This window comes from Chlorocebus sabaeus, chromosome 11 (assembly GCF_047675955.1).
Source record: "Chlorocebus sabaeus isolate Y175 chromosome 11, mChlSab1.0.hap1, whole genome shotgun sequence".
NCBI classification, from domain to species: Eukaryota; Metazoa; Chordata; class Mammalia; order Primates; family Cercopithecidae; genus Chlorocebus; species Chlorocebus sabaeus.
Window position 1 is genome coordinate 118492454 of NC_132914.1, and position 16731 is coordinate 118509184.

At 49.8% G+C, this 16731-nt stretch overlaps 1 protein-coding gene across 8 annotated transcripts in view; it reads right to left on the reverse strand.

Moving 5' to 3' along the window:
- Nucleotides 1-16731, reverse strand: part of CAMKK2 (calcium/calmodulin dependent protein kinase kinase 2) — a 58029-nt gene that overhangs the window by 27519 nt on the left and 13779 nt on the right. For 6 of the 8 annotated variants that reach the window (XM_037995991.2, XM_037996001.2, XM_037995981.2 and 3 more), the window contains exons 2-5: nucleotides 8586-9115; nucleotides 5464-5511; nucleotides 4062-4115; nucleotides 3245-3296 (exon numbers count right to left, since the gene is read on the reverse strand). In XM_037995991.2, coding sequence (XP_037851919.1) covers nucleotides 3245-3296; nucleotides 4062-4115; nucleotides 5464-5511; nucleotides 8586-9056 — 625 coding nt within the window. In that variant the 5' untranslated portion in view covers nucleotides 9057-9115. Of the gene's footprint in view, nucleotides 1-3244; nucleotides 3297-4061; nucleotides 4162-4322; nucleotides 4477-5463; nucleotides 5512-8585; nucleotides 9116-16731 lie in introns of those variants that run through there. The other 2 variants (XM_073021155.1, XM_073021156.1) reach the window with 2 other exon arrangements.

Genomic DNA, 16731 nt, shown 5'->3' on the forward strand with positions numbered 1-16731 from the left:
CTGGCCAACGTGGTGAAACCCCATCTCTACTAAAAATACAAAAATTATCCAGGCGTGGTGGTACCCGCCTGTAGTCCCAGCTACTTGGGAGGCTGAGGCAGGAGAACCACTTGAACCCAGGAGGCGGAGGTTGCAGTGAGCCGGGATTGTGCCACTGCACTCCAGCCTGGTGACAGAGCTAGACTCCACGACTCCATCTCAAAACAAAACAAAACAAAACAAAAGACCCCAAAGAGCTGTCTAGCTCCTCTGCCATATAAGGATGCAGTAAGGCACTACCTATGTTTGTTTGTTTTGAGACAGGGTCTGTCTACCAGGCTGGAGTGCAGTGGCGCAATCAAGAATCACTGCAGCCTCAAACTCCCAGGCTCAAGTGATCCTCCTGCCTCAGCCTCCCAAGTAGCTAGGACTACAGGTGCACACCACCATGTCCAGCTAATTTTTAAATTTTTGGTAGAGACAGGGGTCTCACTACATTGCCCACACTGGTCTCAAACTCCTGGGCTCAAGCGATTTGCCAACCATGGCCTCCCAAATTGCTGGCGTGAGCCACTGCACCTGGCCTGAGATGGTGCTAGCTATGAACCAGCCTCCAGAAGTGTGAGAAATAGGCTGGGCGCGGTGGCTCAAGCCTGTAATCCTAGCACTTTGGGAGGCCGAGACGGGTGGATGACGAGGTCAGGAGATCGAGACCATCCTGGCTAACACGGTGAAACCCCGTCTCTACTAAAAAATACAAAAAACTAGCCGGGCGAGGTGGCGGGCACCTGTAGTCCCAGCTACTCGGGAGGCTGAGGCAGGAGAATGGCGTGAATCCAAGAGGAGGAGCTTGCAGTGAGCTGAGATCCGGCCACTGCACTCCAGCCTGGGTGACAGAGCAAGACTCCGTCTCAAAAAAAAAAAAAAAAGAAGTGTGAGAAATAAATGTCTGTTGGTTAAGCCACCCAGTCTCCGGTACATTGTTACAGGACACCATTTGTTATTTTAAGACAGGAGGTAAGAAGGAGTGTTTAAGCAAGCGAAATCCTCTACTGTCACCAGAAGAAGTCAGAAGCAGATGTCAAAAATTGATAATAGTGACGTGAGGATCATGACCTGGTGCAGCGTTTGGATAAGCAGGATAAACCAGGGTCCTACTGTTAGAATGGGGTTGGTTTGTTTTTTTTTTTTTTTTTTTGAGTTGGAGTCTCGCTCTGTCGCCTAGGCTGGAGTGCAGTGGCGCGATCTCAGCTCAGTGTAACCTCTGTTTCCCAGGTTTAAGCAATTCTCTGCCTCAGCCTCCTGAGTAGCTGGGATTACAGGTGCCCACCACGCCTGGCTACTTTTTTGTATTTTTAGTAGAGACAGAGTTTCACCATCTTGACCAGGCTGGTCTTGAACTCCTGACTTTGTGATCCACCCACCTCGGCCTCCCAAAGTGCTGGGATTACAGGCGTGAGCCACCACACCCGGCTGTTTGTTCTTACCTAATTTGTCTTTTTGGCCCAAGCTGACATTTTGCCCAGCAATGCTGGCAGGGAGCTTATGTTGAAGCAGCCTCCGATACACTCACCTGCAGGCCTATCATCTGACCACACACAGGAGCTACCGGCAACTAAAAGTGCTAAAAGTCAAGGTTGCCTATAGGAGAAGGAAAGAGGTCAGCAAGAAACTGTTCTCCATGATGAGCCCTCCTGTGCTCTGGCCATTTTTTTTTTTTTTTTTTTTTTTTGGTAGATATAATTCAAAGATCTGGTATTTACATGTTTTTTATTTATCTTTTTTTTTTTTTTTTTTTTTTTTGAGAGATGGAGTCTCGCTCTGTCGCCCAGGCTGGAGTGCAGTGGCGCAGTCTCAGCTCACTCCAACCTCCACCTCCCAGGTTCCAGCGATTCTCCTGCCTCAGCCTCCCAAGTAGCCAGGGATTTACAAGTGCGTGCCACCACGCCCAGCTAATTTTTGTATTTTTTAGTAGACACAGGGTTTCACCATATTGGCCAGGATGATCTTGAACCCCTGACCTCATGATCCACCCACCTCAGCCTCCCAAAGTGCTAGGATTACAGCCGTGAGCCACCGCGCCCAGCTAAATTTACCATTTTAAAATGTGTATTTTAGTGGGTTTTAGTGCATTGACAAGGTTGTGCAACCATCACCATTATCTATTGCATAATTTTTTTTCTTTTTTTTTTTTTTTTTGAGACGGAGTCTTGCTCTGTCACCCAGGCTGGAGTGCAGTGGCATGATCTCAGCTCGCTGCAACCTCCTCCTCCTGGGTTCATGCAATTCTCCTGCCTCAGCCTCCCGAGTAGCCGGGATTACAGGCACACACCACTACACTCAGCTAGTTTTTGTATTTTTAGTAGAGACAGGGCTTCACCATGTTGGGCCACGTTGGTCTTGAATTCCTGACCTCAAGTGATCCATCCGCCTCGGCCTCCCAGGGTGCTGGGATTACAGCGTGAGCCACCGTGCCTGGCCAACTGCAGAATATTTTCAATGCCTCTGTAAATATCTATATATATATCTGATATCTATCAGCATTCACCCCTCATTCCCCGTTTCCCAGAGCCCCTAGCAATCACAAATCTACTTTTGCTCCTATGGATTGGCCTATTCTGGGTATTTCACATAAACAGAATCACATAATTTGTGACCTTTTGCATTAGGCTTCTTTCACTTAGTGTAATGTCTTTAAGACCCCTCTGTGTTGGGGCATGAATTGGTACTTCATTACTTTTAAGGGCTGAATAATATTCCACTGGATGTATATATACTCTCTTCCTTCTCTGAGGTCGTGTGTGCTGTTTCCACTTTTTAGTTATTTGACTAAACCTGCTATGAACATTCACATACAAGCTCCTGTGTTGAACATGGATGTTCCATCCTCTTGGGTATATATAAGTGGGAGTGAAATTACTGAGTCATATGGTAATCCCATGTTTAACTTTCTGAGGAATTGCCAGAGTGTTTTCCTCTATTGGATCTTTTGACTTGATACCTATATCACTTTAATAAATATTTTTATTTTTATTTTTTTGAGACAGAGTCTTGCTGTGTCGCCCAGGCTGGAGTGCAGTGGCGCAATCCTGGCTCACTGCAAACCCCTCCTCCCAGGTTCAAGCAATTCTTGTGCCTCAGCCCCCCAAGTAGCTGGAACTACAGGCACACGCCACCATGCCCAGTGCAATGGTTCCCATTCAGAAGGCTCCGCCCTGTCTTGCCTCAGCCCCTGTACCTAAGAACAAAGGCCCGCCAAACTCACGTGGAAAGCCGGCCTGCCGGATCAGCTTCTTTTTGGACAGCACCTTCATTGCCTGCAGAAAAAAAAGACCCCAGGTCCGGGTTAAAGCAGGGAGGAGAAGGGGAAGGAGGGCGAAGTGGGGGTTTGTCTACTCCAAGGCCGGCCCAAGCTCCTGGCCCCCAGCAGGTTCAGGACAACAGAGTGAGCCCCTCATTACCAGAGGGGGTCAAGCGGCCATGGGTTATAGGGAGGCTAGACTCCTGGGGTGCCTCCAGCTCTGAGCTGTTCCTGAGGTTCACGGTCACCTCTCTCGGCTGGGAAACCACGAGCCTCGGGACTTGCTGCCATCGAATCAAAACACAAGCGAGCTGGAGCGATGGGCAAAGGAGGGGCAGGACTGGTTGTTTTATACAGGGGGAAACTGAGGCTCAGCTGTTTTACACATGGGGAACTATCACTTGTCAAGGTCACATGGTTGGCACACAATAGAGTCAGGTTCGAACCTACGCTGGACTGACTCCAAAGCCACCCACGCAGGTATCTGTCTCGCTGCCGCCTTGTTCTCAGTACTATGGAGGATGCAGAGCTGACAGCTCAGAGGAAGCGCATAAAAGGCTTTTGCTGACTGAGTAACTCTTTCTGGGCCAATCCCCTCACCTCCCTGTTTTCCCATCTGTAAAATGGGCATACCACTTCCTTCCTAAGGCACAAAATAAACATGGCCTAAGAATAAAATGGGACAACAGCTATGAAAACTTTCCAGGAAGCTGAGTGCTGCTGGAAAGGAGGCTCTTCTGTGGATAAAGATGGGGGCAGGGAGGAGAATGCGGATACTCACATAGTAGGTATTGTCATTTTCATTGTAGGCCAACTTGACGACACCATAGGAGCCCTGGATAAAGGGAGATGCCCATGACATACTATCCAGAAGTTAAGATCTGCAAAATGAGAACCCTAATACAGACGTTGCAAACCGGCAGCCCATTGGTCAAATCTGTCCCGCAACTGTATTTTGTTGGAGCCTAGGTTTTTACACAGTTTGAATTAGTTGCCAAGATTTAAAAACGGAAAGATCTGGGCTGGGCACGGTGGCTCATACCTGTAATCCCAATACTTTGGGAGGCCGAGGCAGGCGGATCACTTGAGGTCAGGAGTTCGAGACCAGCCTGGTCAACATGGCAAAACCCCATCTCTACTAAAATACAAAAATTAGCCAGGGCATGGTAGCAGGCACCTGTAATCCCAGCTACTTGGGAGGCTGAGGCATGAGAATCACTTAAACCTGGAAAGCAAAGGCTGCAGTGAGCTGAGATTGCAGCACAGCACTCCAGCCTGGGCGACACAGTGAAACTCAGTCTGAAAAAAAAAAAGAGTAAAACAGTCTGATATGAAAATCTATATTCCTTGCCAGGCACAGTGGCTTACACCTGTAATCCCAGCACTTTGGGAGGCCGAGGTGGGCAGATCACTTGGGGTCAGGTTTGAGAACAGCCTGGGCAACATAGTGAAACCCCGTCTCTACAAAAATTACAAAAATTAGCCAGGTGTGGTGGTGCGCACCTGTAGTCCCAACTACTTGGGAGGCTGAGGCAGGAGAATCACTTAAGCCCAGGAGGCAGAGGTTGCAGTGAGCTGAGATTGCACCACTGCACTCCAGGCTTGGTGATGGAGCAAGATCCTGTCTCAAAAAAAAAAAAAAAAAAAAAAAAAAAAAAAAAAAAAATCAAGATTCCTAGTTTCTTTTGAAAAAATGGAAAGATCTAGCTATATGTAGCCCTCCTTTCCATGTGTTGATGGTTTGCCACAGTCCTTACCACTCCCTACTACCTTACAGCTGGCATGCCTTACTCCTTTATATTACTTGCTTGTTTTCTATTGGCGTTCAGATGTTTGACCATGGTAATGATACCTCCCCCCTAATTGGCTAAAACAAAAGCAAAACTAGATATCAGAGTACCTTGGGGTAAAACAAAACCCCAAATGTAATGGGGATGTAACTATCACCAAGGTGATATGGAATTTCTTTGGAAGCTTTCTGAGCTTCTGCAGAAACATATTTAATTTTAAGATACAAGAAAACAAAACTAAACCAAAAACCTAGATCATTAATGACAAAACCCTTTCCACCAACCTCGCCTTCAAAGACTCCTCTCCTGCTCCCAGCTTTACCCCATTCCCTCTACAGTATCTGAACGCCCCCAGTGAATGCAGAAAGCCAGCCTGGCTCCGGGGATATTTACCTTTCCAATTTCATCCTTCAGGGTATACTGATTCAGCTGCACACAGTCCTAGAGAGTAAGCAGAGACGCGTGGAAAATGAATTTTAAGTTTGCAACTAGAGGCCGGGCGTGGTGCCTCACGCCTGTAAGCCCTTCGGGGGGCCAAAGCGGGAGTATCACTTGAGTTCAGGAGTTCCAGACCAGCCTGGCCAACATGGTGAAATCCCGTCTCTATTAATAATATAAAAATTAGCCAGGCGTGGTGGTGGGCACCTGTAATCCCAGCTACTCGGGAGGCTGAGGCACGAGAATTGCTTGAGCCAGGGAGGCAGAGGTTGCAGTGAGCGGAGATTGCACCATTGTACTCCAGCCTGGGCAACACAGTAAAACTGTATCTCAAAAAAAAAAAAAAAAAAAAAAAAGTTTGCAACTAGATACATTTCTCCAAATTAAACACACACAGGTAACCAGAACCCAAATCAAGAAAGAGAACATCCCCAGCTCCCAGAAGCCACTCCCACCACTGCCCTTCCCCAGGGGCCACTCTCCTGACTTCTAACAGCACTGACTTTGCTTGTTCTACTTTGTCAAAATGTAAGCACACACTCTGGACTCTAGTAAAACTCTTTTAGAAGGTTGTTCCTAGTTTTAAAAAGTAAATTTTAAATCAAACAAGTAATCCTTGGCTACATTGTCCTGTAAAAACATAAAGTGATACAAGAAGAGCAAGTCTGTGCAAACTTGGGGTAGACAAGGGTTTCTTAGATAATACGAAAAAGGTACAGACAAAAGAAACAAATGATAAATTGGACTTCACCAAAATTAAAACTTTGGCTCTTTTTTTTTTTTTTTTTTTGAGACGGAGTTTTGCTCTTGTTGCCCAGGCTAGAGTGCAGTGGTGCCATCTCGGCTCACCGCAACCTCCGCCTCCCAGGTTCAAGCAATTCTCCTGCCTCAGCTTCCCAAGTAGCTGGGATTACAGGCACCCACCACCATGCCCAGCTGATTTTTTTGTATTTTTAGTAGAGACAGGGTTTCTCCATGTTGGCCAGGCTGGTCTCTAACTCCTGACCTCAGGTGATCCTCCTGCCTTGGCCTCCCAAAGTGCTGGGATTACAGGCATGAGCTATTGCGCCTAGCCTGTTTTGTTTTTTGTAGAGATGGGTCTTGCTATGTTGCCCAGGCTGGTCTCAAACTCCTGGTCTCAAGTGATCCTCCCACCTCAGTCTCCCAAGTAGCTGGGATTACAGACATAAGCCATTGCACCAGGCCTTGGCAGTTTCTTAACAAACATCTACCATACCACAGGCCATTCTACCCTATGGAAGTGAAAATGTGTTTACAAAGACTTGCATATAAATATTAATAACAGCTTTAGACAATCCAAATGTCCTTCAGGTAAATGAATAAGCAAACTGTGGTACATCCATACAATTGAAATTATTCAGCAGTAAAAAGGAACTACGGATATACGCCACAACATGGATAAATCTCAAAATCATGATGCCGTGAAAGAAGCTAAACTAAAAAGGAGCCATTGCTCATGGGTCCCGGTTCTGTCTCTGGTTCATGCTGTGAATTCTCCCTCCTCTCAACTCTCCAGGGCCCCATCTCCAGTTATGAAAGTTTTTCCTGGCCTTCAAAATGTAGTCCCTATAGCCCCTTCAAAATCAGCCCCTTTGGCTGGGCGCAGTGGCTCATTACTGTAATCCCAGCACTTTGGGAGGCCGAGGCAGGTGGATCACTTGAGGTCAGGAGTTCAAGACCAGCCTGGCCAATATGGCAAAACCCCATCTCTACTTAAAAAAAAAAAAAATACAAAAATTAACCAGGCGTGGTGGTGCACACTTGTAGTCCCAGCTACTCGTGAGGCTGAGGCAGGAGAATAGCTTGAACCCAGAAGGCGGAAGTTGCAGTGAGCCAAAATCGTGCAACTGCACTCCAGCCTGGGTGACAGGGCAACCCTCCATCTCAACAACAACAAAGAAAGGCATTCTGATGTTGGGCCTTCTTCCGATTAACTTCATTCATTCCTTCAACAAATATTTTGGGCTCCTACTATGCACCAGGTACTCTGCTAGGCTCTGGGGATGGGATGGGGTGTGGGGGTGGATGAAATGATCCTATGGAGCTTACGTTCTGGCTGGGTGGAGACAGGCAATAAACAACTAAACCAACACACAGATAATCAGATGCTGATGAATGTTATAAAGGAAAGCAAATAGGGCCATGGGGCAGAGAGAGGCTGGAGGGTGCTTTAGGGAAGGTAGCCCGGGGAGCCTTTTGGAGGAGGTGATACTGGAGTTGAGACTTGGACATTAGATGGAATAGGCCTTACAAAGTTGGCATGGGGTGGTGGGGGAGGTGGTTCCAATCAGAAGGAACAGCGAGAATAAAGACCCCAGGCGGGCAAGAACTTGGATTCCAAGGAATGCGAAGGCAGGCACAGAGGGAGCTTAGGGAGCTGGCAGCAGATGGCAAGGAGGGGTGGGAAAGGGTCAGACCACACAGGGCCCTGTGAACCCTGGTGGGGATCTGAGTTCTAATCTACCCCCCCAGGGTTTACGGTAAGGGTCCTGTGAGAAATGCACAGGAAATACTGAACCCAGTGCCTGGTGCCAACGCATGCTAGGCCAGGCAGGTTGTCGCCAGGCTCTCAGTGACCCACCTCATTCCATCACACCTTCACCCACACCTCAGTCTCTGCTAGAGGCTCCCTCTGGCCCTGCAGCTGCTCTGTCCACACCCCCAGCGGGTCACACACACCCGCCCCAGCAGCCCTCACCCATGAGTATAAACACCCCAGCTCCCTCGCCCCGGCGGGATGACTCTGAGGCTGCTGTTCTGTGCTGTTTCCCAGGGCCCCCCGGAAGGAACAAGCCCCAGGGGCCTACACTCCACACTGGTAACCGGCTCCATAACCTACCCTTTGCTGATCACCTTCCCTTCCCCATGCTGATTCACGACCCCCCCAGGGCCCCTTTTTGGCCCCAGCCACCCCCCAGGTTCCCTGGAGTCAAGTCCTAGGTCAACTGTGGCACTCAAATCCTTCTGGGAAAGCCCAACCTTCCACAGAGACCCTGCTGGGGGCAGGGAAGGGCACCGGGGACCCCTAGGACCTGGCTCGCCACCGGCTCACGCACCTGCATACCCGTGATGGAGACATGGTGAGACTCCACTGTCGGCCGCCGGGGCAGCCGAGGCGAGGACTGAGGGGAGCTGACGGGCGAGTAGGGCAGGGATGGGCAGATGCAGCGTCCGTTCATGTCCAGGCTGCCACCGGCTGCCAGCCCACCCTGGGACCGCTCTTGCAGAGAAAGCTTGCGACTGGAGAGGTGGGGTCGGGCCTGGGACCCGGAGGTGTCAAGGGGGACCTCTTGGCCATCGGCCTCCAGGGGCCGGTCCCGGGCCAAGCCAAGGTCCACAGCACAGCCCGGCTCACACTCGGTGACCACGATGAAGGACTCCATGCCCAGGTGAATGCTCAAGGATGACAGGCCCCGCAGGGCCTCACAGGGCTTCTGGCTTTGGCTGCTGCTGCTGCCCCTGCCCCGCAGCTCATCCTGGGGGGCGGCCCGGTTGCTGCTGGGCTGACTAGAGACACATGATGACATGGTGCATGCGCCAGCTTCATCCAGCACACTGGGACACTCCCATCCGGCAGCGGAGCCACCTGCAGAGAGAGAAAGGGTCAGCCGGCCCAGCTCCTACGGGCAGGGACAGGAAAGGAGCCCCTCTCCTCCTGTCCCGGGCTGCTGTCTCATTCCTGCCTCTAGTTGACATCCTAAAAAAATCTTGCAAAACATGGTGTGATCTGATCTCTGAGTCTATACAGAAAAGCACAGTCTGCATCTTCTTATATTTTTTTATTTTTCTTTCTTTTTTTTTTTTTTGAGACAAGGTCTCTCTCTCTCTCTCTCTCTCTCTCTCTCTCCCTCCCCCCCCCCCTTCTCTCTCTCTCTCTCCAGGCTGAACTACAGTGGCATACTCATAGCTCACTGCACCCTTCAACTGCTAGGCTCAAGTGATCCTCCCATCTCAGCCTCCCAGGTAGCTGGAACTACTTCTCATACACCATGACAACAATTCCTAACTCAATTCCTATAGGAACAAGTATAAGAAAACCCCCAAATATAGCACATGCGTCCCCTACAGAATTGATAGCTGTTTCCAGCCAATTGTTGCTCAGCAGGAATTTGGGCCTACTATTGCTGGTTTTGCCTTTGTTTTTTCCCAAGAGAAGCCCTAAGGAGGTTAATAAGTTGCCTGACTTTTTCACATTAGCAATTATTTCAAATATTTTTAAATGCTGGGCATGAAAAATGCAGGTCAGGGCTGGATGCGGTGGCTAACACCTATAATCCCAGCACTTTGGGAGGCTGAGGCAGGCAGATCTCTTGAGGCCAGGAATTCCAGATCAGCCTGGCCAACATGGTGAAACCTCGTCTCTACTAAAAATACAAAAATTAGCCAGGCATGGTGGCGTGTGCCTGTAATCCCAGCTACTCAGGAGGCTAAGGCAGGAGAATCACTGGAACCCGGGAGGCAGAGGTCACAGTGAGCTGAGATCACACCACTGCACTCCAGCCTGAGCAATAGACCAAGACTGTCTCAAAAAAAAAAAAAAAAAAAAAAAAAAAGGGTTGCAGGGGAATCAAGTATATGCCACAATATGGATGAACCTCTAAAATAGTATGCTAACTGAAGGAAGCCAGTCACAAAAGGTCACATATATATGATTCTATTTATATGAAATTTTTAGAACACGCAACTCCATAGAGACAGAAAGTAGACTAATGGTTGCCTAGGACTATGGGAATGGTGACGTTAGCGGGTGTGGGGAATGGCTGCTTAATGGGCACGGGGTTTCCTTTTGGGGTGACTAAAACGTTTTGAAAGTAGATAGAGGTAATGGTTGCACAGCATTGTGAATGTACTAAATGCCACTGAACTATACACTTCAAAATGGTCAATTTTATATTATATGAACTTTTATCTCATTTTTTTAAAAAAACACTGGGCATGGTGGCTCACGCCTGTAATCCCAGCACTTTGGAAGGCTGAGGCGGGTGAATCACGAGGTCAGAATTTCGAGGCTAGCCTGACCAACATGGTGAAACCCCATCTCTACTAAAAATACAAAAATTAGCCAGGTGTGGTGATGTGCACCTGTAATCCCAGCTACTCAAGAGGCTGAGGCAGGAGAATCACTTGAACCCGGGAGGCGGAGGTTGCAGTGAGCTGAGATCGTGCCATGGCACTTCAGCCTGGGTGACAGAGTGGGACTCCATCTCAAAAAACAAAAAGAGAGAGGTCGGGCACAGTGGCTCACATCTGTAATCCTCCCAGCACTTTGGGAAGCCAAGGCAGGTGGATCACCTGAGGTCAGGAGTTCAAGACCAGCCTGGCCAACCTGGTGAAACCCCATCTCTACTAAAAATACAAAATTAGCTGGGCGTAGTGGCGGGCGCCTGTAATCCCAGCTACTCAGGAGGCTGAGGCAGGAGAATCACTTGAACCCGGCAGGTGGAGGCTGCAGTGAATGAGCCGAGATCGCACCACTGCACTCCAGCCTGGGGGACTGAATGAGACTCATCTCAAAAAATAAAAATAAAAAAGATTAACACATCGCCTTAGGCTGTCAATTCTTACCATCTCTGGGACAGAACATTAACCTTTGGTTAATGTGTTTGACAAATTCTGCTGGACAAATGTCACAGGTACCGCTGGAATTCAGGGAGTACATTTGTGGACAGACACCTGTGGATGATGGCCACTTCGTGCTAGTCACCCACATCACAAAGGGTCTCTCTGGACCAGCCTGGCCAACATGGTGAAACCCCGTCTCTACTAAAAATACAAAAATTAGCCAGGCATAGTGACACATGCCTATAATCCTAGCTACTCAAGAGGCTGAGGCAGGAGAATCACTTGAACCCGGGAGGCGGAGGTTGCAGTGAGCTGAGGTTGCGCCACTGCACTCCAGCCTGGCAACAGAGGGAGACTCCGTCTCAAAAAAAAAAAAAAAAAAAAGAAAAAGAAAAAAAAAAAGGGCCTCTCTAGATGTCCCAGGAAAACAGTGGGGGCTCAGTAGAGATTTTATGAATGAATAAAATGGTATCTCCGATGACATTGGGTGGTTGTGGGGTAACAGAGAGGAACGTACAGACAGCAGAAAGCCAGAGCTCCCTGGAGGATCTGGCTGAGAGGCAGAAATTGTCCCTCAGTGCTCTCGGAACGGTCCTTTCAGAAGAACTGATGGAATAGCTACTATGCCAGCATGTGGCAGGGAAAGCCCAACAGGAAAGACAAAAGGGAAAAACCCAATGTCCCAGCCCTGTCACGGGCCTGACTCATGCACACAGAGTGTGTGGTAAGAGAATGCCAAAGAGTCCAATCATGTGGCAAGATGTTCAACCTCATAGTAAGAGAACTGCAAATTCAAACTACAATGAGGCAGCCTGCTGGCTCCCCAAAAAGTGAAACGCAGAGTTATCATATAACCAGCAATTCTTCTCCTAGGTATAGACCCAAAAGAAGTGAAAGCAGGGATTCAAACAGATACTTGTACACTAATGTTCATAGCAACATCATTAACAATAGCCAAAAGGTATAGCCAAGTGTCCATCAATAGATGAATGAATAAACAAAACATGGCAGAGCCATACAACAGAATACTATACAGCCACAATAAAGAAGGAAACTGACTCATGCTACAACACAGAAGAACTGTAAAGACATATGCTAAGTGAAACAAGCCAGATACTAAAGGACAAGTGCTGTAAGATCGCAGTTACATAAAGTATCTAGAATAGTCACATTCAGGCCAGGTGCAGTGGTTCACACCTGTAATCCCAACACCTTGGGAGGCCAAGGCAGGCAGATCATTTGAGGTTAGGAGTTCCAGACCAGCCTGGCCAATATGGTGAAACCCCATCGCTACTAAAAATACAAAAATTAGCCAGGCGTGGTGGTGGGTACTGTAGTCCCAGCTACTCAGGAGGCTGAGGCAGGAGAATCACTTGAACCCGGGAGGCAGAGGTTGCAGTGAGGTGAGATTGCACCACCGCACTCCAGCCTGGGTAAGAGTAAGACTCTGTCTCACAAAAAAAAAAAAAAAAAAAAACTTTAAAGGAAAGAAAATACCTGTAACCATGATTGGAGTTATGATGATAAGGCCTAGGATGCTATGGGATCAGATGGGGCAGGAGGTCAGGAGAGGGGAGCAGTTGGTCTTATCTCCTATTTCTCTGTCCCCCATTCCCCCTTACTGATCTGAGAAAGAAATCATCAACTCTGTCCGTCTCAGCTTCCCCATCAACGAGAGAATATAACTCAAGTTCAATATTTCTCTGTGGCCCTAGCTGCTGCTACTTGACTTCTCCTTTTCACGATCCTTATCTCTTAGAAGAGGAAACTCAGATCCCCTCAAGCTCAACAGCCTAAGGTCATTGACATCCTGTAAAGTTGGTGCCCATCCCATAGTCATAGGATTAGATGAACCAAGCACTCAGAATCATGCCCGGCACGTGCTTAAGTGCTCAAAAACTATTACTTCAACAAATACCTGTTGGATGCTGATACGGTTTGACTCTGTGTCCCTTCCCAAATCTCATCTTGAATTGTACTCCCATAATTCCCATGTGTTGTGGGAGGGGCCCAGTGGGAGATAATTGAATCATGGTGGCAGTTTCCCCCATACTGTTCTCGTGGTAGTAAGTCTCACGAGATCTGATGGTTTTATCAGGGGGTTCCGCTTTTGCATCTTCCTCATTCTCTCTGCCTGCTGCCGTCCAAAGACGGGACTTGCTCCTCCTTGCCTTCTGCCATGATTGTGGTGCTTCCCCAGCCACGTGGAACTATAAGTCCAGTTAAACCTCTTTCTGTTGTAAATTGTCCAGTCTCAGATATGTCTTTATCAGCAGCGTGAAAACGGACTAATACAGACGCCCACGGCCTGCTCTGGTAGGTAGCCTATGCTCTGGAATGTTCCCATGAGGACTGATGTCCAAGCAAGCTGGTCTGCTCTTGAGTGTGTCTCTCAGCCTGGCCTGCGTCCCCCAGGGCAGGCAGTCAGTCTCTCCCCCATCCCAGAGCTGCCTCTGACAGGGCTGCAAGAGTTCCTGAGAAGAAAATGAGGCCCAGCAGTGCCTGGGAAAGTCAAAGGAGATTTTTTTTTTTCCTCACCAACAATTGCTTATTGAAGCAATTGCTTATCGGAGTCTACGCCAGGCCAAGGGCACCCAGCCATCTGCCCCCAGTAAGGCTGTTTTTAATCGGCCTCCTTGGCAAGCTGGCATCTGGCCCGGGCCTCCCTCACAGCTCTGATGGAGTCTCGGCCTTTGCGATCTGGAGGAGGATGGAGAGGAGAGATGGCTCAGACCCAGGGCAGGGACCTCGGGGCTGGCAGGGCAGGCGTGAAACCCCAGAGCTCAGCAGAGAGGAGCCCCGGGGACACAGGCCTCAGTGCTGCAGGCTCCGACAGGAAGAGATGCATCCAGGGGCTTCTCGCCTCACAGGCACCTACAGAGTCTAGGCCAGTGTCCTGAATGGTGTGGGGGTCACAGACCCTACAAAGACCTGATGAAAGCTACCAACACTCTGTGCAGAAGAAAGAAATCATGCAAAAAGACAATAGTTTAGCCTGGAAACAGCTACGGCTAACATTCAACTGAGCTCTCATCAGGCATCCAGCACCAAGCTAATCGCCTGGCCATGTAACCCTCACAGGACAGGCCCTCTGCCAGCGAAGGACAGTGAAGCATTCGATTCCAGGGGGTGGAGAGTGAGAGGACTTTTTTGCAAAGTTGCTTGGATTTGACAAAATGTCAGCCCTGGCCCTGCATCCTTTCCCATGAAATCCAGGCAGAGGCCATCCCCCAAGGCCGTGCCTCTACCCTGTTCCCTTTCACGGGGCAGCTCATCACGAGCCACCAGAGCCTTCCTGGAGCAGATGGCCCCGGGACCTGGGCCAGGATGAGGGAAACGCTCCTTCCTCTGCCAGGAAGCTGAGTGGCGCAGGCCTCCAGGAAACACCTTCTCATTTCCTAGGGGCTGTTTCCAACCTGCGTCCGCTACCTCCCGTGCGGCAAGCTGCCAGTGGGTGCCAAGGAGGTGCTCCCAAGCCCAGACACACCTGTGCAGGCTCCCCGAGGTTGCCTCATCCCAAGCACAACAAAAAGGCCCAAAACAGCTCCGAGGATCCTGCCAAGGCCACGGACGATGTCCTGCCCAGGACATCAATGTCCTCCCTGGGAAAATGGGCTCAGCCAGTCACACCCTGTCTCACATGAGGAAACTGAGGCCCACGGAGGTCCTCAAGGAAATGCACTCGTTCATTTGTTCTTTCATCTAGTAATCATAAAGCAATGATCATGTGCTGGATAAACAAAACAGATGTGGTTTTTGCCCTCAAGGGGACTGACAGTCCAGTGAGGGGGACCAACATTTAAAAGCAGGTGCACAAGGCTGGGCGCAGTAGCTCACGCCTGGAATCCCAGCACTTTAGGAAGCTGAGGCAGGTGGATCACCTGAGGTCATGAGTTCAAGACCAGCCTGGTCAACATGGTGAAACCCTGTCTCTACTAAAAATACAAAAATTAGCCAGGTGTGGTGGCAGGCGCCTGCAATCCCAGCTACCTGAGAGGCTGAGTCAGGAGAACCCCTTGAGCCCAGGAGGCAGAGGTTGGTGAGCCAAGATTGCACCACTGCACTCCAGCCTGGGTGACAAAGTGAGACTCCATCTTGAAAAAGAAAAAGTAGGGCCCAAGTGAATCTATAAGCACAGACTGGGGCAGAAGACCAGGATGTGAGCAAAGAGAATACCAGAGGGGACTACTTTAGATTTGAAGGGAGGCGGGGGGTGAAAGAAGGTCCCTCTTTGTGAACGTCTATTAGGCTGAGACCTACAGGGTGAGCAGGTACTAAGGGAGCAGGAACTTGTTCCCAGCAGGGGAAACGGCTTCTGAGAAGGCCCCCTGTGGAAAAGAGGTGGGAGAGTGGAGGCAACAGAAACAAGTTCCCTGGGTCTGGAGCCCCGGAACAGGAATGAAGTGGGGGAGGAGGGGCTGGAAGGGGCCAGAGCTTTGTGGGAAGTGGATGATGATGAGGAGAGCGGAGGGCGGCCCAGGGCGATGCTACAGGGACTGGGCTCAGACCCTGCTGTGAGTTGAACTGTGTCCCCCAAAAAAGTTATGTGGCAGTTCTAACCCTCAGGACTTCAGAATGTGGCCTTATTTGGAGACAGGTCTTTAGAGAGATTATGAAGTTAAAATGAGGTCATTAGGGTGGGCCCCAGTCCAACAGGCCTAGTCCAACAAAGGGGAAAGGTAGACACACAGCCTGGCAGCACGGAGGGGGAAGGCCACGCGGAGGCGGAGGCGGAGATGGTGCTCCTTCTGGAGGCCGAGGAGCATCAAAGATTATCAACAGCCACCAGCAGCCAGGAGAGAGGCCTGGGACAGATTCCCCTCGGAGCCCTCAGAAGAGACAAACCCTGTTGAGGCTTGATCCCAGACTTCTGGCCTCCAGAACTGACAGAATATATCTCTGTTTTTGTTTTGTTTTGTTTTTTTATGACGAAGTCTTGCTCTGTCCCCCAGGCTGGAGTGCAATGGCGCAATTTCGGCTCCCTGCAACCTCTGCCTCCCAAGTTCAAGCGATTCTCCTGCCTCAGCCTCCTGAGTTGTTGGGATCACAGGCATCCACCACCACGTCTGGCTAATTTTTGTATTTTTAGTGGAGACGGGGTTTCACCATGTTGGTCAGGCTGGTCTCGAACTACTGACCTCAGGTGACCCACCCGCCTCAGCCTCCCAAAGTTCTGGGATTACAGGCGTGAGCCAGTGTGCCCAGCCTAATATCTCTGTTCTTTAAGCTGCCCAGCGTGTGGGACTTGGTCACGGCTTCTCTAGGAAGACAATACACCACCCCGCCCAACCAGCGGGGTTCGGAGGAGCCGGCTGCCTTGGAGGCCACAGACTCTGAGGCGTTTCCCAAAGCTCGAGGGGGAGACCTGAGAGGCTTGGCTGCATCCGCGGAGGAGGTGCTGGAACATTCCAGACCCAGGGCCCTAGCCCAGCTAAGCAGGGTTATCAGATTGTGACACCAACTGTTACAACCGGCTCTCCTTCAGTGCTCTTCAGTTTGGGGCCATTGAAACGACTGGGTCCGCAAAAACAAAGGCCCTCCCTTGTCAGATGGCAATAGAGACATCTCAGGCTTCAGAGACCCCATCCCCATCATAGTCCCTAGAACAAAAACGTTGCAAATGGTGACTTCTGGGTGACA